This window comes from Urocitellus parryii, chromosome 1 (genome assembly GCF_045843805.1).
Source record: "Urocitellus parryii isolate mUroPar1 chromosome 1, mUroPar1.hap1, whole genome shotgun sequence".
NCBI lineage: Eukaryota > Metazoa > Chordata > Mammalia > Rodentia > Sciuridae > Urocitellus > Urocitellus parryii.
Window position 1 is genome coordinate 91,912,500 of NC_135531.1, and position 27,344 is coordinate 91,939,843.

General features: G+C 38.2%; 1 protein-coding gene across 2 annotated transcripts in view; it reads right to left on the reverse strand.

The window, feature by feature from the left end:
- Epb41l4a (erythrocyte membrane protein band 4.1 like 4A) overlaps window positions 1-27,344 on the reverse strand; it is a 222,632-nt gene that overhangs the window by 18,418 nt on the left and 176,870 nt on the right. For both annotated transcript variants that reach the window (XM_026401242.2, XM_077800666.1), the window contains exons 13-17: window positions 21,719-21,809; window positions 18,361-18,444; window positions 17,676-17,789; window positions 12,197-12,244; window positions 11,102-11,179 (exon numbers count right to left, since the gene is read on the reverse strand). In XM_026401242.2, coding sequence (XP_026257027.2) covers window positions 11,102-11,179; window positions 12,197-12,244; window positions 17,676-17,789; window positions 18,361-18,444; window positions 21,719-21,809 — 415 coding nt within the window. The remainder of the gene's footprint in view (window positions 1-11,101; window positions 11,180-12,196; window positions 12,245-17,675; window positions 17,790-18,360; window positions 18,445-21,718; window positions 21,810-27,344) is intronic.

The following is a 27,344-nucleotide window of genomic DNA, read 5'->3' on the forward strand; positions in this document are numbered from 1 at the left end:
TTCCTCTGTTCTGGCACTTAGACTATGGGCTGCATAACTGGCTTTGCTTCTAAGTGTAAATCAGCAAATGGTGGCAAATATTCATTCCACATAGAATTTAAATGGAGATCACATAAAGCAAATTCAAGTTGAAAAGAACAGCACCTTATGAGGAAGAAACAATTTAAAATCTCTAGATTAAAGGGGAACTGTATTAAGTAAAAAATTATCCAAGGCTTTGAAGTGTGTACATTTCCTCTCCAAAGTTTTCATTGCTAATAGGCTATTATTTGAAGATTAACAGGACACAGTCATGGTACTTTTCAGAAATTTAAGAACATAGTTCCTTCTTCTCATGGCAGGTACAGAGGAAATTAAAATTGGACATATACTGCTATGGATATTAACATCAGAAATATCTGAAGAAAAACATGAGAAGGTACACTGCTGTGGTCATAATCACTAATCATACTTTGAAACAAACATTCCCATTTGACAATGCCATACAGGTACTTGTGTACCTGTATACATACATACTTCATGCCAGAACCTACATTTACAAGCCTTCCATGGATCACATGACAGTTCCTGCCAGGCCAGCTGGTATAAGCAGCCCTGAACACTTCCGGAGCTGAGGGATCAGGCTCAGGAAGAGAGAAGGGAAGGTGTCAAGCTGGTAAGTTGGAACCTTCCCTCCCACAGGAACCCATACCTCAAATTCTGGGCTGAGGATTAGACACAAATCCAGGTCTCTTGCTCCTATCCCTGGAGTCTATTAGCCAGTGGCTTCCATTCTGAATGAAATTGCTGCACAGCTCAATGGCAGAATTAAATTTTACAATGTGAAATGTTTTTTTATCAGGAAGTCGGGATCTTTACATATTTTTGAGAGGTTAAACCTACTAAAGCAAGACTGAGGCATGACTTAGGCAAACACAAACTTTCCCCAGAGTACAGACTTTTCAAAGAAGCACAATTATTGTGAGCTCATTCTCATCCATTGTGAATTTTGCAGGTGACTTTTATACTTGGATAATGGTGAAAAAAAAATAAAATTCCAGACACATACATACTTCCTTTTTCCTTGCTATAATAAGGACTGAATCAGAATAAACTTTGGATGACAGCTTGTCCCTTTAACTTCTGTTTTTCTAATTGAAAAGTCTCAAGTGAGGGCAGTGACTCCCTGTCAGTTAATATCCTTGTGACCCACATGCTTTAAAGACAGATGCCCTCTATTGGTGATCCTGTTTCATAAATATTCTAACAAGATGCATTAAAAATGTAAGGTCCTTTGGAGAGTCACAACAGAAGCACATTTTCCTGAGTAATGGTGGTACGGCAGCCTCAGTCTGTAATGAAGTTTGAAATTACACCCTTACAAAAAGCCTCTGGTTAATGGTGCCTCATTACAAGAATGAAAGTGTCATTTCTTCTATTGCTGAACTGCTCCAGAAAACACAGGTGCTACTTGGAAAGAAAAAAAAAAAAATCTTAGCCTTTAAAAGCAAGACTATTGTAGCACACAGTACTTACAAGACAGAAGCTATCTATTTTGTTTATGCATGAGTAATAAAGAAATCTTTAAATGAAAAAGCATATCTCCTCTAATGATTCTTACTTTTAAGTCTCATTTATTCTTAAGTGTAGGTACACAAGTATTTTCTTTTCTTTTTGTTCCCCTCCTTTTCTGCTATATTACAATTTTGATATAAAGATTTAAACATTATAAAGCATAAAAAACTGAAAACTTTATATTGACATAGAAACTTTTTAAAAAATCAAAATGCTTTTACATCATAATTATGAAATGATCAAGGGGGCAAAGAGTTGATTGTCATTTATATTACAGATCTGATTATTTCAAATGTTGTAACAATGAGCCACAAAAAAACCAAGAAATGTTTCTTTCTTGTACTCTCTAATCCAAATGATAATCTACATGCATCCCACTTCATATATTTCCCCATCAAACAAGTACAGAGAGTGAACAGCAAGAGTAGGAAGTACATAGTAACAAGGCTTTTGATTTTTAATTAATGTCCAAGGTGAAGGTTGTTTCCAAACACAGCAACTTCAAGCAATGTTTCATAATAGGAGAGTTCTAATATATTTTCTCAATTTCTCACCAAACCTTAATGTTCTACTTTCCTAGAGTACATGGGCAATGTAGATCTTAACTGCATTTGACACTTAATTAAAGTTTGAAAAGGTTTAGAAGATGAAATGCCATATAATCACTTCATAACAATAATGAAGATAATAACTATTCCTAGTCTCTTCTTCTCTATTATATTTCTGCCTCTTCTGCAAAATTCTTCACATTACCAAATTAAGTCTTATACAAATCTCCCTGGGTTTTACTTTGTCCTCTCCCTTTATCAGTTTTGTTCCTAATAGGACCTTCCTTTACATCAATTCTTAATTTACTTCTAATTCACTGAAATAATGGCCATGATTAATGTTGAACCTGAGAATTTTTTGGAGTTCAATGTAAAAGGAAACTTCAAGCTGATGTGAGCAGCCCATTTTGCTCTTGGGTTTTATCTATTTCCACACCTCTGCCAATCTGGCTCTCACATCTTGGGCAAATCACTTGTCTGCTTTGGTAGGGTTTCAATCTCTTCATATACAAAATTATTACAGAGATCGTTTCTAAATTTTTTTTTTTTTTGTATTAGGAATTGAACTCAGGGGCACTCAATCACTGAGCCATATCCCCAGCCCTATTTTGTACTTTATTTAGAGACAGGGTCTCACTGAGTTGCTTAGCACCTCACTTTTGCTGAGGTTGGCTTTGAAATTGCGATCTTCCTGCCTCAGCCCCCCCAGCTGCTTGGATTACAGGCATGTGCCACCGGGCCCAGCCAATCTTTTCTAATTTTAAGACTCAATATTTCTCTATTTCTATTTTATTTTCAGGCCAATCAGACACAATGAAGCAAATTTCTACTCTTCAACTATAGCATAATGCTCCAGACAATTGCTCCATGTGGCCACTCCATTGTTAAAATTAAATCAGCAGGTCCCAACTGATCATGAACTTGTGTTCTCATCAACTGCACTCATTTTTGGATCACCTGCTCTAAAGCAATCTTCATTTTTTTTTAGTAGTAGTTTTTCTTCCCTAGGGAAATTTAAGTTGGTTCCAGGCATCTGTCAACATCCTCCCTTGAGACTAGCAAGCAAATAAATCCATTTGCTTTTCCCACTTTCCCCTATCACCAATAAATTATTCTTATTTGCTCTTAAAGTTGCTTCAGTCTCTTCCATTTATTCCTCGTGCTCCTGTTACCAAGATGAGCTACCTATGGTGCAATTTCCCTTTCAAACTCTCCTATTTTCAATATTTTTTATCCTGTTTTGCTCCCACTCAGTAATACAACAGCATTCCTCCATTGCTGTGGCTGTGCATTTCTACAGTCATTTCTGTCAACTTGGATGATGTTCTGGAAGCCCTATATCACCCATGTTATAGGTCTAAATCTTGGTCCAATTAAAGTACAAATCAGAAGCTTGCATCTATGGCATGGTGACCAGCATCAGCTGCCACTGGCTTTGTCTGAACTGACCTCTCCATAACCACAACATTCACCATCACCAATTTTTATCTTTACATCAATCAGGGACAGGACAGTATGGAATGCTTGCAAGGAAACAGGTCCTTGTTTTCAGGTTATGTGGAAGAAAGCCCACTGGTTTAAGTTTGCTAACATCCAAAACCATTTATTCCTAGGGTATGGATACTAATAAAGTTCTTTTTGTTTTTTTTTCTTTTTTAACCACTTGCACAAAATCCTACCAAAATCATGAGCTTCTGGATTCACCCTACTCAAATATACTGTCCCCATTAGTTATAGTACAGAATTTCTGCCACAGATATATAGGGGGGGGGTTGTTGTTTTGTTAGAAAAATAATATAAAAGGCCTAAAGGAACATGCCCTGGACTACCCAGAGCATATGCAGAAAGAGGACCCAGGAAGTAGATTTATCAAAGGGAAACCTCTCCCAAATCAGCTTTCCCTGAAAATACCTTGAGCTTAACAAATAAAATTTGTTAAGCTTTAACATAAAATTCTTAATCCACTATTCAGATAGTACTAGACATCTAATAGACTAATGGATCCTAAAAGACATCTAAAAGATAGGAATAAACTCTACAACATTCATACCAGAAATAATTCAGGAATTCAGGTTCAAAACACTGACTTCTTTTTTTTTTTTTGTTCAAGGGAGCTGAGCCTAGATTCACATATAACACAGGGACTTCAGATAACCCAGAGCACTGCTGAGTGTTCTCATTAATTTAATAACAACTACCGAGGCAGGGCATTTTCCACTTTTCACATATATCCATTACCTCCTGGAGGTGGGCAGGGTAGGCATTATTCCAATTTGCATGTGAAGAATTAAGATTCACAGGTAAAGTAACCTCCTCAAAACCACAGAACTTTTCAAAGCAGGGTCAGGCTCTCAACACAAGCTCCCTAATTTGCACACACACATAGCCTCACATATATGACTCGTATTTAGAGAAAGGTTCAGATGGTCTCCTGTTGCCAATATCCTTTAGTCCTGCTCTTTCCCTGAGCTTCTTTCATTTCTCTTACTCTTTTAATCCTCACCAAGCTCCAGAGTTACTCTCACTTTTTCACTTATGCAAAAAAAAAAAAAAAAAAACCCACCAGACTACTTTTCTGTGTCACCCTCCAAATCTCCCACTTAAAACTCTAAAAGCCCAGCAACACATCAAAGCTAATGAATGACTGCAAAATGCAAAGAGTCTCTCCAGTGGTGCCCAGAGGAGTGTTGATTTCCATCATGAGTACAAAAGATATTTTTCAGACCAGTTTCTTCGAATGTGAAGAATATTTTGTTAAGCTCAAGCTGATTTGGGAGAGGTTTCCCTTTGATAAATCTACTTTCTGGGTCCTCTTTCTGCATAAACCCTGGGTAATCCAGGGCATGGTCCCCAGGGCTCAGGCCTACAGAGATCCTTCTCATCTCAGGGACAGGATTCAAAACTCTAACTAGCAAAAACTACCACACTCTACTATTCACATGGGTCATTAACTTCAAAGTGCCTGTGCTTTATAGGTTCTCAATTTGATGAGTTTAATTAAAACAATTGTTTCACAAGTCAATATACCAAAGAAAGTAATCTCTAAAGAAAGTTTAAACATTTTAGCTTTTAATTCTATCAGTGAATTGAAATACCAATTTCATTTCCCAATACCAATTTACCCTTCACAATTTAGATCACAGTGAACACTTTATAATTTTTGGGAGGAGGTATCACATACAAACCTCTTAAGAAACTGATAACAGCTACAGATGTGATCTCCAGAAAGCTGTGCATCTTAAGCACACACAACTGTACATACAATTCCATGGGGTTATGAGACCCCAAAAATTCACCCATAAACCATAGGTTAAGAGAGTTGGTATAAAAGCAACCAAATATGTAAAAATAGAAAAGGTGAAAGAATGGAAAATAGGACCAACAAAAGTAAAGGTTGGGAGAGAGGTAGAGGACAGGAAGGTGGAGAAGAAACAGTGGTTCTGGAATTAGTACAGGACTGTGTGGTTCTACACCATACAGCACCCTTACCTTGTGGATTTCATTTGATCTTTACAGTAACTCATTCAACAAAACAGGTAAATTGTTATGCCCCCCTTCTCTCCCACCAAACATATACTTTAAGGACCAAAAACTCAAATTTGATAACCCATTTATTGATTGGGTTAAGAAACTGAGCAGACACTTCATAGAAGAAGATATAGAGTTGATCAACAAACATATGAAAAAATGTTCAACATCTCTAGCAATTAGAGAAATGTAAATCAAATCTACTCTAAGATATCATCTTATTCCAATCAGAATGGCAATTTTCAAGAATTTAAGCAATAATGTGTGTTGGAGAGGATGTGGGGGAAAAGGTACACTCATCCAAATTGGTACAACCACTCTGGAAAGCAGTGTGGAAATTCCTTAGAAAACTTAAAATGGAACTACCATTTGACCCAGCTATCCCACTCCTCAGTCTATACCCAAAGAATTTAAAATCAGCATACTACAGTGATGCAGCCACATCAATGCTTATAGCAGCTCAATTCACAATAGCTAAACTGTAACACCAACCTAGGTGCCCTTCAATAGACGAATGGATAAAGAAACTGTGGTATATCTATACAGTAGAATATTACTCAGACTTAAAAGAATGAAATTATGGCATTTGCAGGTAAATGAAAGGAGTTGGAGAATATAGTGCTAAGTGAAGCAAGCCAATCCCAAAAGACCAACAGCCAAATTTTTTTTGTAATAAGTGGGTGCTGATCCATAATGGGGAGGTCAACGGAAGAGTGGAGGAACTTTGGATTGGGCAGAGGGGAGTGAGAAGAGGGGAGGAGGTATGGGTGTAGAAAAGACAGTGGAATGAGATGGACATAATTATCCTAGGTACTTGTATGATAGCATGAATGGTGTGACTCTGCATCATGTACAAACAGAGAAATGAAAAGTTGTGTTCCATTTGTGTAAAAAACAATTTAAAAAAAAAAACAAATTTGAATTGGTTAAAATAGTTACTCCAAGACAATTATCAGCATATGGCAGAACCAACACCCTGAGCTAAACCTGGGATTATACTCTGACAAATCACTGGCTCTTAAGCAGAAAAAAAGGAAGGAAGAGTAGGAAAGAAAAAGAAGAAAACTATTGAGGAAAATAACAAGATACAAAGAGTGAAACAGGAGGCAGAGTGGAGAGGGAGATGAGGATACAAGTAGAAAAACTAGTGGAAACAGTGACCATCACATTAGATAATGTGGCAGGAAATTCTGCTCCAACCCCCAGCTGCTTTACAAAAAAGAAGCAAAAAATCATCTTCTCAAACGTCAAAACCTAGAAGATGGCAGGATGCCCACAGGATTATGAATACAGTAGAAGAGTAACTGAAATGGAAAGGGGTAAGGGAGGACATAAATGACATCCCAAAGAGAAGAGAGTGACCTACTGGAGTTGTAGGAAGCACTGTGGAATGACACCTGACAGTTAATGCACAACTAGGAGAATCTTCACACACCTGGCTTCATTAGTTCTGGACCCAAAAGTGGTGGCGGAGGGGGGTGGAGGGGATTATTTACAATTATAGTTTTCAAAAATTAAACTCAAAACAACACCTCTTGCTTCTAGTATTAATGCTCCACTGTTGGAGTGGATTTCCAGGGTTTTTTTTGGGTTTTTTTTGGTTTTTTTGGTGGTGGTGCTGGGGATTGAACCCAGGGTTTTGTGAATGCAAAGAAAGCACTCTACCAACTAAGCTAGCCCTACTTTTTTCTTTTAATGGTGTTAAAAGCCTGCTTTTAAGTTGATTTGTAAACATTATTTTATTAATTTTGTTTCTCTTCACACAAATGGAGAGATGTTTAAATTGTTAAGCATGGAATCGGTAAAGCAGGTTAAGCCCCAGTGGGTTGATTTTCTGAGAAAAACAACCTTCGCACAGAGTATACTCAAGCTGAACAGGAAAGACTTCCCATTAAAAAAAAAAAAAAATCCAGCAAGGAAAGGCAAAAGGAACACACAAAGATCACACCGAACCTCTGAAAGTAAAGCTGACTCTCTAGTTCTATTGGACACATCACAGGTTTCAAAAGAGATTTTTGAAAAGAAGATCCGTCCAGTAGCTGTCCTCCCTAGGCTACAGCCTCCCAAGTGAAGACAGGAAAGCTGGCGTCAGGAGTGGGCTGATGAGGGTGAAGATGATGATGCAAGCAGAGCTGCTGCATCTAGAGACTTGCTGGACCCCATCCTAAGGGCTCCGGAGTCGGTGCTGAGGATATGCAAGGTCCCACCAGCAGCCAGGAAAAGGAAATGCAGATGGGGTCAAAGAGATTCAACCTCTCCCCCAAAGAAGTCTTCTGCACAAGTAGGAAGTCAGACATTGGGAAACAACCTTTCATTGTGAACAAAAGACATACTGGGACAGAAGCAAGGCTAGTGTTTACATGTTCAGGCCCATGCATCATGAAGAACGAGTGCATTCTGGCAAAATATAAAAGGCTCATAATGAGAGGGAGGGCCTGGCAGTAGCACAATATTTCTCCAGGTAGAATAAATGAGTGTGAAAGCCTTCTGGATCCTTCATTTGAAATGTGTGAATGTGTTGTGAAAGCTATAAAGCACACTGACATTTAAATATTCAGAACCACTTCCATTCTAAAACACACTTCCTACCTAGCACCAAGAAAGCCAATCTAAAAAATGTCCCCAGGGATTGGCTTACTTCACTTAGCATGATATTCTCCAACTCCATCCATTTACCTACAAATGTCATAATTTTATTCTCTTTCAATGCTGAGTAATATTCCATTGTGTATATATTCCACAGTTTCTTTATCCATTCATCTATTAAAGGGCATCTAGGTTGGTTCCACAGTTTAGCTACTATGAATTGAGATGCTATAAACATTGATGTGGCTGTGTTTTAAGTCCTTTGGATATAGACTGAGGAGTGGGATAGCTGGGTCAAATGGTGGTTCCATTCCAAGTTTTCCAAGGAATCTCCATACTGCTTTCCAGAATGGTTGCATCAATTTGCAGTCCCACCAGCAATGTATGAGTGTGCCTTTTCCCCCACATCCTCGCCAACATTTATTTTTATCTGTATTCTTGATAACTGCCATTCTGACTGGCATGAGATAAAATCTTAGAGTAGTTTTGATTTGCATTTCTCTAATTACTAGAGATATTGAACATTTTTCAAATATTATTTGGTCAAATGTATATCTTCTTCTGAGAAGTGTTCAGCTCCTTAGCCCATTTGTTGATTGGGTTGTTTGGTTTTTTGGTATTACGTTTTTTGAGTTCTTTATATATCCTGGAGATTAGTGCTCTATCTGATCTGTGTGTGGCAAAAATTTGCTCCCAAAATGTAGGCTCTCTATTCACCTCATTGATTGTTTCTTTTGCTGAGAAGAAGCTTTTTAGTTTTAATCCATCCTATTTATTAATTCCTGATTTTTGTTCTCTCTGATAAGTGGATGCTGATCCATAACAGGGAAGGGGGAGGCATTGGAAAAATGGAAGAACTTTGATTGAACAAAGGGGAGGGAGGGTGGGGAAGTGCATGAGGGCAGGAAAGATGGTGGAAAGAGATGGACATCATTAGGTACATATCTGACTGCACATATGGTTTGACGCTACATCATGTACAATCATAGAAATGAAAAGTTTTGCTGCAATTGTGTACGATGAATCAAAATGCATTCTGCTGTCATTTATACCTAATTAAAATAAATAAATTGAAAAATTTTAAATTTGGAAAAATGAATAACATTAAAAAAATAAGCTAGAGGATGTCTTTTTTAAAAAATTAATTAAACAAATAATATCCCCAGAGGAGAGAGGAGAAAGCTCCCCAAAGAGGAAACACCTAGGAGGAACACTGAAGCTAGTGATGCCAGATCAGTAAGCAATTTAAGGATTTGGTGGCAACCTTTCAATAGTGTTTCATTTTTAATAGCAAATGTCGACATGAGTACATTTAGCCCTACAAAGCATTGTTTTTAAACAGGCTCTCTTCTGAGCAGTTGAGAATGGAGCAGTATGAGCACAATTTGGAATATACTAAGCAAAACAAAGACATGTTAAAATTCTGTTTTGATCAATACATACAAGTTTTGAGTAGGAAAAAAGAAGGGTGGGGGGTTGCTTTGGTTTTTGTTGTCTATACAGAAATACTGATTTTTAGAACCTGGTTTTCTTTCCTGAGGGAAAGCCACCTCCTACACTGGGTTTCTACAGGTAAAGAAACAGATCATTTCCTTGAGAAAAGTATTGCAGCACGCTGTGATCTCACATCTATCTGGCGCAACTCCAGTCCCTAAGAAGGCTCCACATCGAAAGCTCTTCCTAAGAAAGTGGTCCACTCTCACAATGCTGTCTGGGCTATTGTGATGCAGGCTTTGTAGTTAGGGCAGATTCAGTTTGTGCCAGGCACAGGGCTCCAAGTACTCAAGAAGAACCTTGGAGATTATCTAGTCTGAAGGGGGGAAAAAATGACCTAGAAAAGCAAAGGAACCAGGCCAAAGTTCCACACTTGATGAAAACAGGTTTCTCTACAGTGGCACTACTGATTTATTTTACTACGAGACACTTCTTTGTGGTGGGGAGCTGTCCTTTGTATTGTGGGATGTATAGCTACATCTCTGGTCAATAGCAATCTCCTTGCTCAATACTGATAAAAAAAAAAAAAAAGAAAGAAAGAAAGTCTCCAGATGTTGCCAAATGGCCTTGGAGAGGAGGCAGAGAGGACAAAACTCTCCCGGTTGAAAACTACTGGGTTGAAACTGGTATGACCGGTAACTAATTTCTTCTGCCTCCCAACCTGGTGCTCTTTTCCTTAACACCATGAATACTTGTTTGCAAATATATATTTTGAAACTACAGAGAAGAGATTAATGCATTAAGCCAATGCTAATGCTGATTACATGCCAAGTAGTGTATTAATGACCTCTTAAAAATGAATCTTAGAAATGTGAACTGACAGTATTTATTAACCTGTGTGTGCCTGACATGAATGTCAACACAAGGACTGGGGATGTAGCTCAGTGATAGAACAGTAGCCTAACATGCACAGGGCCCTTGGTTCTATCCCCAGTACCAACAGAGAGTGAGAGAGTGACACAGACAGACAGAGGAGATGAATGTAAACATGTATAGCATAGAGATCTACAAAAGGCCAAAACTATGGAATCTTGGGGTTGGGTAAGGTACAGTAATGTCACATTAAATATACCACAAGGAGAAGTCACTCTACAAATGGTAAACTTTGCTGTCAGACTTAGGCAAATTCACTACACATTGTATCTAAATAGGGAATCATCTTTTTAAAAAATAGAAACCAAAAGGGACCTCACTATCAAACTGTTTAATCATCTTATTGTAAGGACTGAATACTCAGTTGAAAGAGCTGAGGTTTCCTAAACTAGTGGGTCAGATTCCTGGTAACACAGATGAGAAAACCAGGTTCATGAATAAGTGGGACACACAGATTCTAGTACCAACAGCAGCCTCTGATTTCAGAGTTCCCGTTAGTTATGTTGTTTAGACATTACCTGTTTCTCTTTTTCCGGTGTTCTCTATTGGAATTTTCGGATTCACTACCACTGCTTGTGTTACAGCGTGATCGAGACCTGAAGACAAAAATGAGAAGAGCAAAGGAGAAAACCCAGGTGTAAGACAAATGAAAAGTTTCAGAAAGGTTCATTTGGTTCTTCCGAACTAATTTTGCAGTCAAGTTACTAATCCAAACATAAAGAGCTATCTTATCCCTCTCCCAGTCAGTGCTTCCGACCTCAGTCAGACATCAGAACAAGACTACAGCCCAGGGAAACAGCAAGACAGGGGAAAGATGGAAACAGATTAAGGCAAATGTCATCATGTTTCCAGAAAGGACCACAAAAACTAACAAAACTCTGCCATGGCAAAGCTGTGAGTCCTGTGGTGACTAAATATGGAGGAAGAGTCTCACCCCTCCCTACCCCTATACAAAGAGCCTGGGTTTATTTCTTCTGCCCTTGAATTTCTATAGGTTCTGTGACTGATTAATGAGGTGTGAAAGATACTCTGCCAATTCCAGAACTATCCCTTAAAAGGACTAACTGCTTCTGCTCCCTCCCAGCCACCATATAAAGAGGTCCAGGCCAGCCATGCAGACAGATCAGATAGAGAGGTCTTAGGCCTCAATCCTTCTGCCAAAGTTTCAACATGAGACAGAAAGAGCTGCTAGACAACCCAGCCTCTGCCACCATCAATCACAGCCTCATGAGACCCTGAGCAAGACCAACTAAAGAACTGCCTTTCACTGGACAGAATTAAACTATACATAAATATATAAATAAATATATATGTGTGCATATAGTACACACATAAAGATATGGCTGTTGTTGCTTTAAACCACACCAAGTTTTGGAATGATTTATAAACTAGCAATATTTAACTGATAGCTCCTCTGAAACACAAAGGAGCAGGAAGAAAAAGAGAAATGTCTAAGGATAGAACAGAATGGAAGACTGAGAACCAGCTGAAACCAGTCAGTGGGAAAGTTTTAAAAAAAAAAAATCCCATTCTTTCCTCAACTCTGAGCTAATCTGCTAGCCCTTCCCTGCTCTCCCCGACTCTTCCATTTTTGCCCATTTTTGGTATTTTACCTCCTTCTTTGCTTTAGATCTGAGTCTTCACCACTGTTATGGGCTTTCCTATGGAAAACAAAAGAAGACATTAAAGAAAACAGAACATTATCAATTGGCTAAGGAAAGCATATCAAGACAGGCTTCACTGCAGTTAATTCATGTCTGTTATGTGTCTGTTGACTTACCACACAGTTATGTCTCAGAAACACAACATACCACCCTCTGGCCTCAGGAAGCCAGAACTCTAGAGGGGGCTGCAGTCTACAAATAGCAACAAGTAGCTATCTGTTAAGTTCCATTCAGCCAATGGTGGTGTAAGTCTGCAGTTTATAGGCCTGCAATCCTCTAAACCAATTTCTGCCATGGCCTAACTGATATCAACTCTTTTTTTTTTAATTTTTATTTTTTATTAATTGCTTGAGACAATACAATGATCTTGACATATCATACATTTGATTCAAATGGGGTATGAACTCTTATTTGGATGACCTTATTCAACATCCTGTCCTTCAAGTCCTTCTACTGCTTCTCTAAAACTCTCCCACCACAACTCAGCAACGTATAGTATGGTTATACATTGGGCCACATCATCTATAACCACCTCCAAACACTTTGCTCCCTGACCACAATATCCTCTTCTTCTTGTTCACCACTTCCCACTGACCTTCAAGCAGCTCCAATGGGGCATCCTGGTTCAAGTGCAGGCTCCAAAGTCAAAACAACCTGAATGTGAATCCCATCTCCTCCACTGCCAAGTTGTGTGATTTAAACAAGTTACTTCTCTACTTAGTACCTCACTTTTAATAAACCTCCCATAAAAGGTTGTTATGAGGAGCAAATGAATTAAATGCACAGCAGGACCTGGGCCATTATAAGCACTCTATAAATGTAAGCCGCGATCATTACTGTTTACTCAATGATTTTCATTATGCCCTTTCTTTGATCCCAGTAAGGCTTCCTATTGACCTTACCACTTTCCACTTTCACTTTTCTTCACTGTCCTCCTTATCCAACTTAGATTTCCTAGTCCCCCATTTCAATAACGTGCCTTTCACTGCATCTTTTTGCAAAACATCACACATGGGTAAATCCAACTACCCAGGTTCTCTCCAAATAGTGAGCTGAGAAGTGCTGGAGGGAGTTCACAAGAAAGCATCTTACTACAACAGAAATCTAATTCATAAACCTCCAGGGGGGCCACAACATGGTCCAGCAATCTCACCACCATTTTCAGACCCAAGGACTATGTTTCTGAAAAGCAGTATTAATTCCTTCTCTTGGACTCCTGGCCCATGGTACCTCTGCTTCAGCATATGACTTTTCTTTCTCCTTCCAAAGGAAAAAGTGTCCATGGGACTCTTTCTTCTTCCTGCTACCAAATCTCAAAACTTACCAAAATATTTCAGTTATTTATGAATCTATCCTGACAACTAAGATTAGTCCTTCCACCTTCTTGTGGCAACTCATTGATACAATATTTTTCTTTTTCTAAAGGTAATAGTTTTAAAATTTTTTCTTTATTTCTTATATCATCTATTTCCTGTGAGTTCCCCTTCACTGCATTCCTTCCTCCCTCCCTCCCTCCCTCCCCCCACTCTCTCTTTCTCTCTCTCTCTGCATCTCATTTGTTTGTTTCAGTCGGCCTTTTAAGACAGAAGCCACCCTCATACGCAGTTCATAATGGCTTTCTCTTCCTATCTCAGCACTAAGCAATCAAGAGACCACAGCCATCTAGATGTGCCAAGCATGTTAACTGATACTTTTGCTGTAATGTGAGGCAGCCTCTACCACTTCATTGGGGATCCTTTCAAAGTCAGGATCTGTAGGTATTTCTCTTGTACCTGTCTCTTTTTTACAGTAGAATTTTCTCATCTCATGCTTGGGAGATAAAAGCCTAGCTTCTAGCATTCTAGGAGTGAAGAAAGAAGGGTCAGAAATACAGCCTGCTGCGTGGTCTCTCCATTTCCAAAACTAGCCTCTTTCACTGTTTCTCCACAGGACAGTAACTTTACAATCACAAATGCAATCATGCTATCATACTCCCTTATAACAACTACTAGTCTAAGAATCAAATTCCTGAACAAGCCCAGATGGGCTATAAAGTCTGTCCCCATCTTTCTCTCTGGACTCATCTATATTTTTATTCACTCTCAGAATTTGAACAACCCTGTCTTCTTTCCTTCTCATGAATGCTTTCTGTTCCCTTCTACTACCTCTGGCTGGCATGATCTTTCCTTTCCTTTTGCTTTTATCTCAGTTCCTGGTTCACATGCCTAGCTTCAGGAAATCCTTGCTTGATCCAGCAAACTTCTCTTAATAGTAATAGTTGTACAGGTGTTTGATTTGTTAAAATCTACCAAGCAGTTATGCTTATGATATATATGCTTTTCTGTATGTATGCTAGGTTTCAACAAGATTTTCTTTTAATTCCTCTAAGCAAAAGATAATGTATCTTCACATAACTTATTAAAGTCACCATTGCACTTTTTTTGTATAATACATAAATTTATCCTGTAACATCTGGTAAGCTCTCAAAGTCAAGAATTTTGTCAGTGTTGTTTAGCATACTACCCGGCAGACTAATGGCACTCAATAAAGATTTTTAATGTAAAGATGGAAGCTGTGTAAATACATTGTACTTCCAGAACATGTGCTGGTTATCTTTTCCTAGAACAGAAATGTTAAAACAAGCAGGTCTCAGGATCTCCATAAACCCTGAAAACTATATGAAAATGTTTATATGTACCTTTTTCCCCTAGGGACTGAACACAATGCTTTATCAGATTCTCAGAGGGTTCTGTGGCCCCCAAAAAGTTAAGGACCACTAAAGTAGACTTGGCCAAAATTTGATAGCCTACATCCAACTCATGACAAACAAGTGACAAATAAGAAATTTTGGTATCTTTTGCAAAACATATTTATCCTGGTATCCAAAGCAAAATAGAACTTCCTATTATTAACTGTAAATTCTTGAGATTCTTCCATGCTGATGACAAATCTCAGTTTTAAATGTCAGAGTTAATCCAGCAATGAAGGGATTTGTGCCCAGGAGCAAGGTAAATTTGTATGAAGATAAAACAAGACTAACAAGGACAGGGACATTTATAGGTCATTTATAGTGGAAAGAAACAGAAAACAATGCACTTTAGCTCTTCTATGCCAACATGCAGCAATGTCTGGTCTTCTCAAAATGAACATGCCCATCAAGAGATCTTTAAGTGGCATGCATAACAGATAGAAATCTCTATGGATACTTAGGCAAAAAGATTCTCTTCTCAATAAATTTAAATGGTCCTTTCCCAGGAATATATGCCAGTGAAAGGATTCTGTAACCACTTTCTTCAAATGCTTCTCTGTATTTCACAGGAAGCCAGCAGAAAACATATCTCAGTACAGAAGTCATTAAGTTTGGACTTGGGAGTGTATATAGTCCATATAATTTCAAACAATTTGAATTTTTATATTCCTAAGCAAATCTTGGTAAATTTATTTTCAAATGCAGTAAAATCAAAATGATTATTTAGCATCTGTAATAATTTTATTTAGGGAGTGCTGACAAATTGTGCTAATAATTACAGATGAAAAGCTATAAAAATCTACCCACTGGACAATAATAATACAACGTCAAGTCCTTAATACATGTAGTCCTTTCCACCACTTAATGCCCTAAAAACACACAAACACAAATTGGGCTTTAAAATGTTTTGTAGTGACGTTGCTTTGGTTTTAAGAGTTGTACAAGTTGAACAAACTCTTGGTGTCTCAAGGAGAAAGTTTAGTAAAGGGCAGGATGGAGCCTTATTTAAATGATTCATTATCCCCATCTTTTTCTGACCTACAGACCTGGATTCAAATTCCATATGTGCCACAAAAGACAAGCTACTGCCATTTCCCTCAGCCTGTTTTCTCATCTATGGAAAGGAGACGATAATGCTGGCCAGGTATTTTTCATTGGTAATCATCACCATACTGACCCACCAATAATCTCCCCTTTTTTGGTAAGACTGGAAACTAAGAAGTTATATTTTCCTGGACTCCCTTGCCAGCTGGGTTCTAGTTAGAGAGGCACTCAGGCAAGATTTGAAGGTAGGAAAAAAAGGGGAAGTGATTTTGCTTCTGGCAGAAACCGTGGCATCCACTCCTACATTCCTGAAAAGTGGGTTCCAGAGCTTTCCCTAGAGTGGTGGTGCCTCCAGCAATGTCAGCAGCAGTGCAGATTCAGGAAGCCAGCTCAAAGGCAGAAACAGCTCTGGTTTCTGGACAATAACAACCCCTTCTCTCCTTGTATTCCACCAGTCCAGGGAAAGATAGCTGGGTTATACCATTCTCCACCTTTTGTGCCTCAAATCCTACTCACATCTTTGTACCAATTCCCTGAATAATCCCTCTCTACTAGAAATACCTCATGACTGTATCAAAATGCCAGTTCCCAGACAGCTATTCTCAGAATCAAGTGAGATACACAGCAAACACTTTGCACAGTACTTGGAATGTAATAGACACTGAACAGACACCAGCCATTACCCAGTGTTCTAACCCCTCACTGTTGGCCTGATCTAGCTCCCTCTTCTCAATCCTACTCGGTGAAGGGCATGTAGACTCTTCTTCACCATCAAAGGGTTTGAGAGAAGTTGGACTTAACTTGGGAAAGCTGGGGAGCAAGAATGGGAAATTGACAGTAAAAGATATCAAAGGGGAGGATGAACAAGCCTGAACAAGGGCACAGGAGAGAGGAGGAGTAGGCTTCTAAACCCACAATGTGCATAAAAAGAGTCTTGATGGTTATCTGACATTATGACCTGAACTTTTAATAATTATAAAAGCCACTTATGTGACTTTATGTGGGGTGGCCAAAGTAATTTCCCCTGAGAAGTGAAAGAAATTCCATTGGTATGTCATTTCTAGGGCTTCCTCTCTTGTACCTGTCACATTACTCTGCCTGCTTTGCAGAGTCCAAAACTTACAAATGTATAAAGGTTAGGTATACATACACAAGAAAAATCACACGAACGTTCTGAGCTGCTATGGCAAAGATAACAGGATTCATTTTCTCCGTGCTTTGAAAGGGTTTCACTGGTATTTATGTAATGCTGTAAGTCTGCTGTGCTTAGCAGCCGGGCTTGGCTAAGAAACATGATAACTGTGGCTTTGTCCTCCCAGGTAGAAATATTTAATATATATTATTTATACTATATAATATACATGTTACACATATCATTAGCATAGTACATATAAGACATATTTTTAAAAATATATTAATTAAAATACAGAAAGCAAGTTCCCATTGATATTTCATCATTATTTCTCTAAAATTCTGACTGTTTCAGATAAATGCTTCACCATCCCTAATTTGCTTTATCTCAAAAAAGAATGAACTTCCTGTTACCTTGAGAAGATGACCAGTAATGGCATTCTGAGAATCACCTGTTATAATAGCACACCTGGGACCCAAAGCGTTTGCTGAAAACTGCAAACAGAGGAGCTGTGCTCAGCTTACCTTCTCCTCATTGGCTGCAGAGAGTCATTGTCACTTCCACAAGAGGGGTTTCGACGCCGCCCATAGGGGAACTTTGGTGATTTAGTGCGGTCACTGGGAGAGTTGTAGAGCCCACTGGAGTGAAAGAGGAATGGTCAGCATGTCTACTTGGAAGTTCTTACAAGATCTACACAGCAGGGGACATTATCATTAAGGTGTCATTTAGAGTTTGCAGAACGTTATCTTACTCTAAACCATCCTAATGAACTTTCAGATGATTTCTTAAATTAGTTTTCCCTTCTGTCTTTTCAGGAAAAATGTTTCACATGAAGAGACATACTATTGTCATGTGTGGTGGCACACACCTGCAATCCCAGTGACTTGGGAGGCTGAAGTGGGAGGATCCCAAGTTCAAGGCCAGACTGGGTAACTTAGCAAAACTCTGTCTCAGAATTAAAATTTTAAGAAGGCCTGGGAATGTAGCTCAATGGTAGAGCCCCCATGTGGTCAATCCCCACTACCCACCCCTGCTCCCCACAAACAAACCATACTATTGATTTCCACTTCAGAAATTCCCACCAATCATGCTAACTTAGAAATCTCCCCAAGTGAGCAATCACATAGTGGTGGGATTCCTTTAGTCAGTGAGCTGAGATTGCTATCTCCTTTTGTTACTGTTCTTTAGAAAAAGAATGAGTCCCTTTACCTCTGGGGGCCATTTTCTTCCCATGGTGCTTGAGATTTGTTTCTTTGGGTATCAGGGCTGTTTTCATTCTTTACTTTCTTAAAGCTTTAATTAAAAAAAAAAGAATAGAAAATAAATTAACTAGAAAACAAAGGGAAGTAAATCCACATACTGATTTCTTTAGTAAAATTACTCAACAAGTGCTAAGGAGTGTGTGTATGTGTGTTTGCTTGTTCATACCTGTGACTCATTCCAAAAAGAACATGAGGTACCTGCCTGAAAAAATATATTTCTCCATCAAGTTCCACTGGGCTTCCTCCTTGCTTCTAGTTTTACTGCTTTAGGTCAACAGAAGGCAGGTCTATCATTTGTTAATAAACTTTCAAGTGTCCACCTCAGGACAGGAAGGAAGCAAGGATAACAACAAAATCAAGGAGAGAAGCCAGCAGAGGAGGAAGGAGACCTGGGCCCCCAGGATTATGTGACTGGCGCCCTCTGGGCAACACTGGTGCAGACTCCCTGGCTCTGGACTCAGGTCTGAATCTGTGGAGGTCAGTCAGCCCTAGGCAGGCTCAGGCGGCCAAAAATGACCTTTCCTCAGCTTCCGCTAAATCTTGGCTTCATCCTTCCAGATCAGAATTACTTTCAAATGCTATTTCCTGACTTAGTATCATCTTTCTGCCCTAAGAAGGTAAATATAACTGAGTTGTTATTCAATCCCAACAAATTGTTTTAGAAACACATAGGAAGGCGACTCTTCAGAGGTCACCAGTTGGGGTGGAGGGGTGTCACTTCTCCCTTCATCAGGAGTCTAAGCTCCAGAAAAAGGTAAAGCTTCTTAACTCCTAACTACTTTTAACCCTGGCTTTTTGAGAGATCCTAGAATAGGAATATAGCAGAGTTCATAATTCTGACAAGGTCATTTCAAAAGGAAAAGAAATGAACTGGTACCCTAGCATACTATATCCATACAGGAATTAATAGACACCTATGAAATAATACATCCAACAAAGGCATATATGCCATAGTCTTGGTAGGTAGCAGGTACATTTTATATAGGAACAATATATTATTTTTATAAAGGTTTAAAAAAAATCTAAAGTTCAAATTCCCAAAGTAAAAGTTTATCTTTTGAAATGAGAAAAATTAGAAAATATGGTGACGATTGAATACAATAGTAGAAACTGTGTGTGCATTTAATAAATAAGAAAGAAAAAGCAAGAGGTGGGGAGTAGGAAAAAAAGGGAGATGAAAGAGGAATTGAGAGTAGACCGACATTAATAATAATAATGAAATCGCAGGTTAATTCCATGTTTTCCCTAAGCTGTTTCACACCTAGAGCTTCAGTGGTAACTTGGAGCCCTCAGGTGTCAGTACTACCCCTAAGCAGGAATGCAGTCGCAAAGGGGATTGAATTCCTTTATGTATGCTCTAAAAGACCCAGAATCTGATCTTCAAGGAAGATTACTGTTCTGATGCTGGACCCACTTTAAGCATACCCTATATGTGCAGAAGACATTGACTCCCTGTTCGTAAGTGTGAGGTCAACCAGCAGAGACAGTAGATGGAAGTGTATCATTCAAAGAATCTGTCATTCCAGATGCTGGGGTTGGGGTTGTAGCTCAGTGGTAGAACACTTGCTTAGCATGTGTGAGATCCTGGGTTTGAGTCTCAGCAACACATATAAATAAAATAAAGGTTCATTTACAACATATATATATATTTTTTAATTTAACAATTTTAAAAAAGAATGTGTCATTCCAAAAAGGAAATCTGTAATATCTTGGAACTGAAAAAAAAGTTCATGTAGGTAGGCAAAACCCTGCGAGAAACTGCAAAACTCTGAGAATCTTCATATCTTAAAATAATCTTGTGAAGTGCAACTAATATGGAAAGCAGTATGGAGATTCCTTGGAAAACTTGGAATGGAATCACCATTTGACCCAGCTATCCCACTCCTCGTTTATTATACCCAAAGGACTTAACAGCATACTACAGGGACACAGCCACATCAATGTTTACAGTAGCATAATTCACTATGGTTAAACTGTGGAACCAACCTAGATGCCTTTCAGTAGATGAATGGATAAAGAAAATGTGGTATATATACACAATGGAATATTACTCAGCATTAAAAGAGAACAAAATCATGGCATTTTCAGGTAAATAGATTGAGTTGGAGAATATTATGCTAAGTGAATTAAGCCAATCCCCCAAAAAAACAAATGCCGAATGTTTTCTCTGTTATGAGGATACTGATCCATAACAGGAGGCATGGGAGAAATGGAGGATCTTTAGATAGGGCAACGGAGAGGGAAGAGAAAGGAAGGGACAGCAGGGTAGGAAAGACAGTGGAATGAGATGGACATCATTACCCCAAGTACATGTATGAAAACACAAATGGTGTAAGTCTACTTTGTGTACAACCAGAGACATGAAAAATTGTGATCTCTATATGTACTGTGAATTGAAATGCATTCCGCTGTCATATATAACAAATTTGAATAAATAAATTTTAAAAATATAATATTGTGCAGAAATTATTATTGTGCAGGAATTATAAACTAGATTCCTCAAAGTAGCCACACTCTAGCTAAAGGAAGACACCAACATTTACTAACAAAAGATGGAGTCAATGATGTAAGAAATCTCTGCAGGTCACGTATCTATGAGTGCCTGAACTTCTCCATGATGTATGGGGGCAACCTCTAAAGAGAAAGCCAGCCTATGAAAGCAGCTCATTGTATGTTTCTAATGCTACTCCATGAACATAATTGGAGATAGGAAAAAAAAAAATGACCCTGAAACAGTGTCTGAAAGGAGAACAAGGCAGATCTTTCAGGAAAACAATCCATGTAATATATTAAGAGAAGGTTTTTCCACTGGGGAATGCCTCTGGGAAAACTGATGCAGAAGACCGTAACAACTCTTCATACATATGCAATTGCTGACTTCTGAGGCTCTGATGCTTCTACATGCTATAAACTCTCTTTCCGGGGCCACAGTTCCGTGCCCTACTGTAATGAACACAGTACATTACACATAAATATCATCTACTTTATTTCACAAGTCCCTGTGAGTTAGTCCATTATATCACACCAAAAAAATCAACATGGAATTTTCACTTTGCTGTTGCGAATGCAGACCACGGATGATCTGTGAGTTCATCACACTGACAGTAAAAGCATTTTCTCCAATAAGAGAGGCAGGCCTTGATGTTTAATATTTCACTGGCATTTTAAAATAGTCCTTGACCCAGAGACTATCTACAGGACCCATGGATCAAAATCAGTTAATTATCAAAGTGAAAAAATTCTTAACCTTGCCAACAAGGACATATGACAGCGTATGGTTGCATATTTCTTTAGTAACTACTGACCTTTTTATTGGTGAAGGTGCAATAATTTTAGTTGTTCCTTCAGTTTCTCCATTTTCCAGGTTTGCAGTTATCCGGTTTATGCTGTTTGATCCTATTAGGAAAGGTAAGGAAGAAAACACGAAGGAGAGAAAGGAGACAGAGATAAAGAAAATAAAGAAACAGAAGAATTATTTTTATTTATTTATTTAGGTAATAGGGATTGAACCCAGTTTTACTCTATCATGGAGCTTCATCCTCCACCCTTTATTTATTTTTTTTTCTTTTTTACTGGGGATTTAACCCAGGGGTGCCTAAACAACAAGCTACATCCCTAATCCCTTTTATTGTTATTTTGAGACAGGCTCTTGCTAAATTGCTTGGGGCCTCACTAAATTGTTCAGGCTGGCCTTATATTTGTGATTCTCCTGCCTCAGCTTCCCAAGTTGTTAGAATTACAGGTGTATCCCACCATGCCTAGCAGAATTATTACTTTAAAATGCAATTTTAGGGACACTGTGGCACATTCTACTCATAGGTTATAACTCCCAATAAATAATGAACCATCCAAAAAATGTGAGGTACTATTTTCTTTCTTCCCTCCCCCCACCACCTTTTTATTTTCCTTTTTGGTACTGGATATTGAACCAGGGGTACTTTACCACTGAGCCACATTGATAGTCCTGTTTTTCTACTATGAGATAGTATCTAAGTTGCTGAACCAAGTCTCAAACCTTCAATCCTCCTGCCTTACCTCCCAAGTTGTTGGGATCACAAGTGTGCAAGACAGTGCCCAGATATGAGGTACTAGTTTTGGACATGTACTAACCACTCAACCATATTCCAGAAGTCTAGGCAGTGACTTTTTGATACTTTCAGAGTAAATTAAGTTCCCATATAACAGACATTATTTACTTTGTTATATTATATAAGATTCTAGGATATTTAATACCATATGTTGGAATATAAAACAAAATAGTTCTTGGTAACTATATTGTGAAGAAATTCTCAGCATGACATGATAGCCCCTGTCTGAAATCAAACCAAAAAGAAGGAAAAAAACCAAACCTGAAAATATCCCTATTCATAATCTGAATAGCAAAACAGAGTAAGATAGATGTTATGTGTATCACTCACATACAAAACAAATTTTCCAAATGTGTTTTTTTATGCAAACATTTCTAAAAACCTAAAACTGAATTTTTAAAAGCAGTTATTTCACAGATTTGCATACATGCTAGATGGACCAGCAGAGGGAGCCCACAGCAGATGCGATGTTGGAAATCATGGTCAAAATAAAGATAAGTGAGACACTAGTTTTGAAGCTCTGGATCCTGTTCTCAGGGCAGAGGCTGAAAAGCCTTTAGGACTGAGATGCATGGGCTCTGGTGACAACTTTTCTCCAGTGTCCATGACTTGGGAAGAGGCAATTCTGATGAGTAGGGGAAACAGCCATTGAGGATGCCCATATGCCTCAAATAAGTTTATGTGGCACTCAGGAACTTCTTCCTCAGGGTTGCTCTTGCAGGTATATGTCCATAGAACACTTGAACACAAAGCATACTCATCACTAACCTCTGAGGGTTTGAGTTCTGAAGATGAGTTGGCAATATTAAGAAAGCACTAGTATTTATTGAGCACTTACTATGCATCAGGTATTGTTTCAAGCGCTTTATACATATTTACTCAGATAATCCCCCCCAAAATCCTATGAAGTACATACTAATATTATCCCATTTTCAAAGATAGGTCCCATATCCTAAGGCCACATAGCTTTGAAACTGAGCAGACTGACTCAAGAGACTTTCCTATCACCCACCACAATACACTGCTGTCCATCTACCATGTAGGCCCCACCTAAGAACAGTCCAAAAGTCAGTTTACATTATGGGGCAACAATAAGAGAGAGATCCTTCAGAGGACAAGTGAAAGGCACATCCAGTGAAGAGAGCATTTGATAAACAACTAAGAGAAGAATTCCTTCTCTCACGGACAACCAAGACTGAAAGACAAGAAGAACATCTGAGCACTCCCGAAATTGGCAACTTCCTTCCAGAGGAGTTTGGAAGCATGTCTGGTTACCCACCTGGAAACAGAGGCATTAATAAATATGCTTTTACACAGAAAACAAATTTCAAATAAGAGTTCTTAAAACTATTATTCTAAGGAATCCAACGGGGATTCAATATCTGAACTTTGTTCCTGTTTTGGAATCTGGATATGGAACAGGTGAGTCTGATATATCCAGAACTAAAAGGTGAGTTTATGATGCAGCCAGTAAGAATAACTGAACAACATTCCAAATTCAATGTTATAAAGAGTAGCCATGGGGTAAATTTTGCAAGATATAATAAATGGGACACAACCCAATCCCTTGAACTACTCCATGTGTATTGAATGTGGACAGTGTCATTGTCTAAGTCACTTTTGCCATGGCCACATCACCATTAAAATCGCAAGGGCTAACTCTCAAAATTGCAGATGCAGACCTGGGATGGAGCTGCTTTTCACCTGTGGAACCCCATGTGGTACTTACTGCCCTGGAGCCAGGGCAGGAGAGGTTAATTCATTTGTGTACCAGACAGTAGGTGTGGCCTAACATTAATATTTTTAATTGTTACTAATGAGCTTTGTTTAAATGTGGTATTGTTTTCAACAGGTATTACTGATTTACAATATTAATGAAAGAAACCTTCATGTAATAGGGCTGTTTACACAGGCTAGGGAAAGGAGGATACATCAGAGAGACCAATTCCCAGTGCCACTGATATCAATCGCAAAAGAGCAGAGTAAAGGTGAACATTATGTCAGCCAAAGCCCTGTGTAACTAGCTTAAGACTAAACTATCATCCCTCTAGACTGACTAGTCTTTTCTTAGTCTCACAATCACTCACTTTAAGGAAAGTGAAGTTGTTTAAGCACACTTAGTCTACTTCCAATCAAATTTTCCAAAATTAATGAATAAGCTAAAACTAAAACTGAAGAATACCTTCACATAGAAAAATTGCATGCTATGTTTATATGTACTCTTAAAGAAATTAATATTTGATTATTTGCAGAATCCTAATCATAATTTTTAAAATGAAATACAAGCTTTTGTCAGATATGATGGTGCATGCCTATAATTCTAGGGGCTCAGGAGGCTGAGACAGGAAGATTGTGAGTTCAAAGCCAGCCTCAGGAACTTGTAGTGAGGCCCTAAGCAACTTGGCAAAACCCTGTCTCTAAATAAAACATAAAAAACAGGCTAGGGGTGTGTGGCTCAGTGATTAAATGCTCTTAGGTTCAATCCCTAGTACCAAAAAATACACACACACAAACACACACACACACACACACACACACACACACGATTTTCCAAAAGAATTTACAAGCATGCTCTTGTCACAGACACTCAGAAGCAGTATGGCAAGACTTGAAAATAAATTATTCAACCGTCAGGACTAATTTACTAACATAACTCTCATCCATACAGCACAAATGAGATACGTTGCTATCAGTAAAACAATCTAATTCATGGTTCTTTTATATTAAAATTTATAAACTATTCATCACTTATATGCATGGTCTGTTTTTTTCTGTACTAAAAGTCCATTTATATGTCTTCTCCTGCTTCACAGCTATGTGATCCATACAATAACAGAACTACACTTAAAAGCATTAACTTACTGGAAGCATTTCTGAAGTATCCATTTATACGCTAACCTTAACCCCAATTCAACAATTAGCTTTCTTTAAGGTCACTAAATATGCCCTTAAAAGTAGTACCTATCCTCCTAATCAGTTAAAATTAGTGAGATTTTGCCATACCACCATTTAAGGAGAAAGTAAATCAATTCAGTAATGCTAGGACATTTGGTTACTGAAGTTTGCAGAGAAATTTAGGTGATACATTATTTAGGTTTACTGATTTTTCATTTTACCAACATGCACTACTAACTCTGTTTTCTTTCTCTAAACTTTTTTTCCCCCTCATCAGACCACCTTCCAGAAACAATCTTCTATATTAGGTGAGAATTTGGGTTACAGAGAAGTATGATCTGACCAACTCATTCCTCTGAAGGATTCATGTTTTCATTTATACGAGTTATAAATTATAATAAGACTTAAAGAAAAGAGTAAAACACAAATATAAACAACTTAATGGGTAATGACAAAGTAAATAATTTAACTACCATCCACTTAAAGAATTAAAACGCTGAGCCAGATGTTGAGGCACATACCTGTAACCCAGGGACCTGGGAGGCTGAGGCAGGAGGATTGTAAGTTCAAGACCAGACTCAGCAACTTAATGAGACCTTGTCTCAATTTTTTTTTTTTTAAAGGGCTGCGGAAGTGATGGGAGGGGAGGGGAGAGGAAGTGAGGAAAGGAAGGACAGTAGAATGAAATAGACATTATTATTGCTGTGTGTATATACGTGACTGCATGACCAATGTGATTCTGCAACCTGTACACTCAGAAAAATGAGAAGTTATATCCCATCTAATTCAAATGTATGATATGTCAAGATCATTGTACTGTCAGGTGTAACTAATTAAAACAAATAAAAATTTTTTTTAAAAAAGGGCTGTGGATGTGGCTTAATGGTTAAGTACCCTGGGTTTAATCCCTGGTGCCAAAAAAAAAAAAAAAAAAAAAAGAATTGAAACAAATTTCCTACACATCATAAACCAACCCATTTGGAGTAATTCTTTATCTTTTAGATAAAGCTCAATAGTTTTTCCCCATTCCCCATCCTTAAACTATCTAGAAACAAGGATTATTCCACACATATTTTAAAAATATTTATAACACATACAAGAAAGACTATATAACATAATTATATATAATAAGGCCCTAAGATCTTAATAAATAAATAGGCCTTAAGAGCTTATTAAAATGAAGGATACAGGACTGAGGCTGGGGCTCAGTGGTACAGCATTCACCTGACACACGTGAGATATACTGGGTTTGATCCTCAGCACCACATAAAAATAAAATAAACGTATTGTGTCCACCTACAACTGAATATATATATATATATATATATATATATATATATATATATATAGAGAGAGAGAGAGAGAGAGAGAGAGAGAGAGAGAGAAAATGAAGGATGCATCCCTGTGTCCCCTTGTGTTGCAGTACAGGGTTTTGCCCATGGGAGGTGTTCAACCAAGGTCTCTTATTAAGCAAAGCTGTTTCTGTTTCTGTTTTCCACTAGCAAGGAAAACTCAGAATAACAATACTATGTTTGACAAGTATCAAAATCAAAACAAACAACAGCAAAAAACAATGACAACAACTTCCTGGATATGGTAGCATATGAGATGGGTCTCAAGCGGACCCACAGCCAAAATCCTGCAGGGCAAGACTACTGCTTAGAGCTTTAAAAGCAGCCTTCTGCTATAGCACAGTGTTCTTTTAAATCAAAGCCACATAATACCTATATTAAAGATCAGTTATTGACATATGGTTATTAAGGCTTCTAAATAAGTCTATGTATTCTATGTTAGGTAATATAATATTAGCTCTAGTGAAACCACTGAGATTTGTCAAGAGTGCCAATTCATCTTACATAGCATATTGTTCATGTTAAAAAGACAAAGTCCTTGTTTCAAGAAGTAGGTCATATTTGAAACACAAGTTTATCAGGGGGCAGCTACAGTT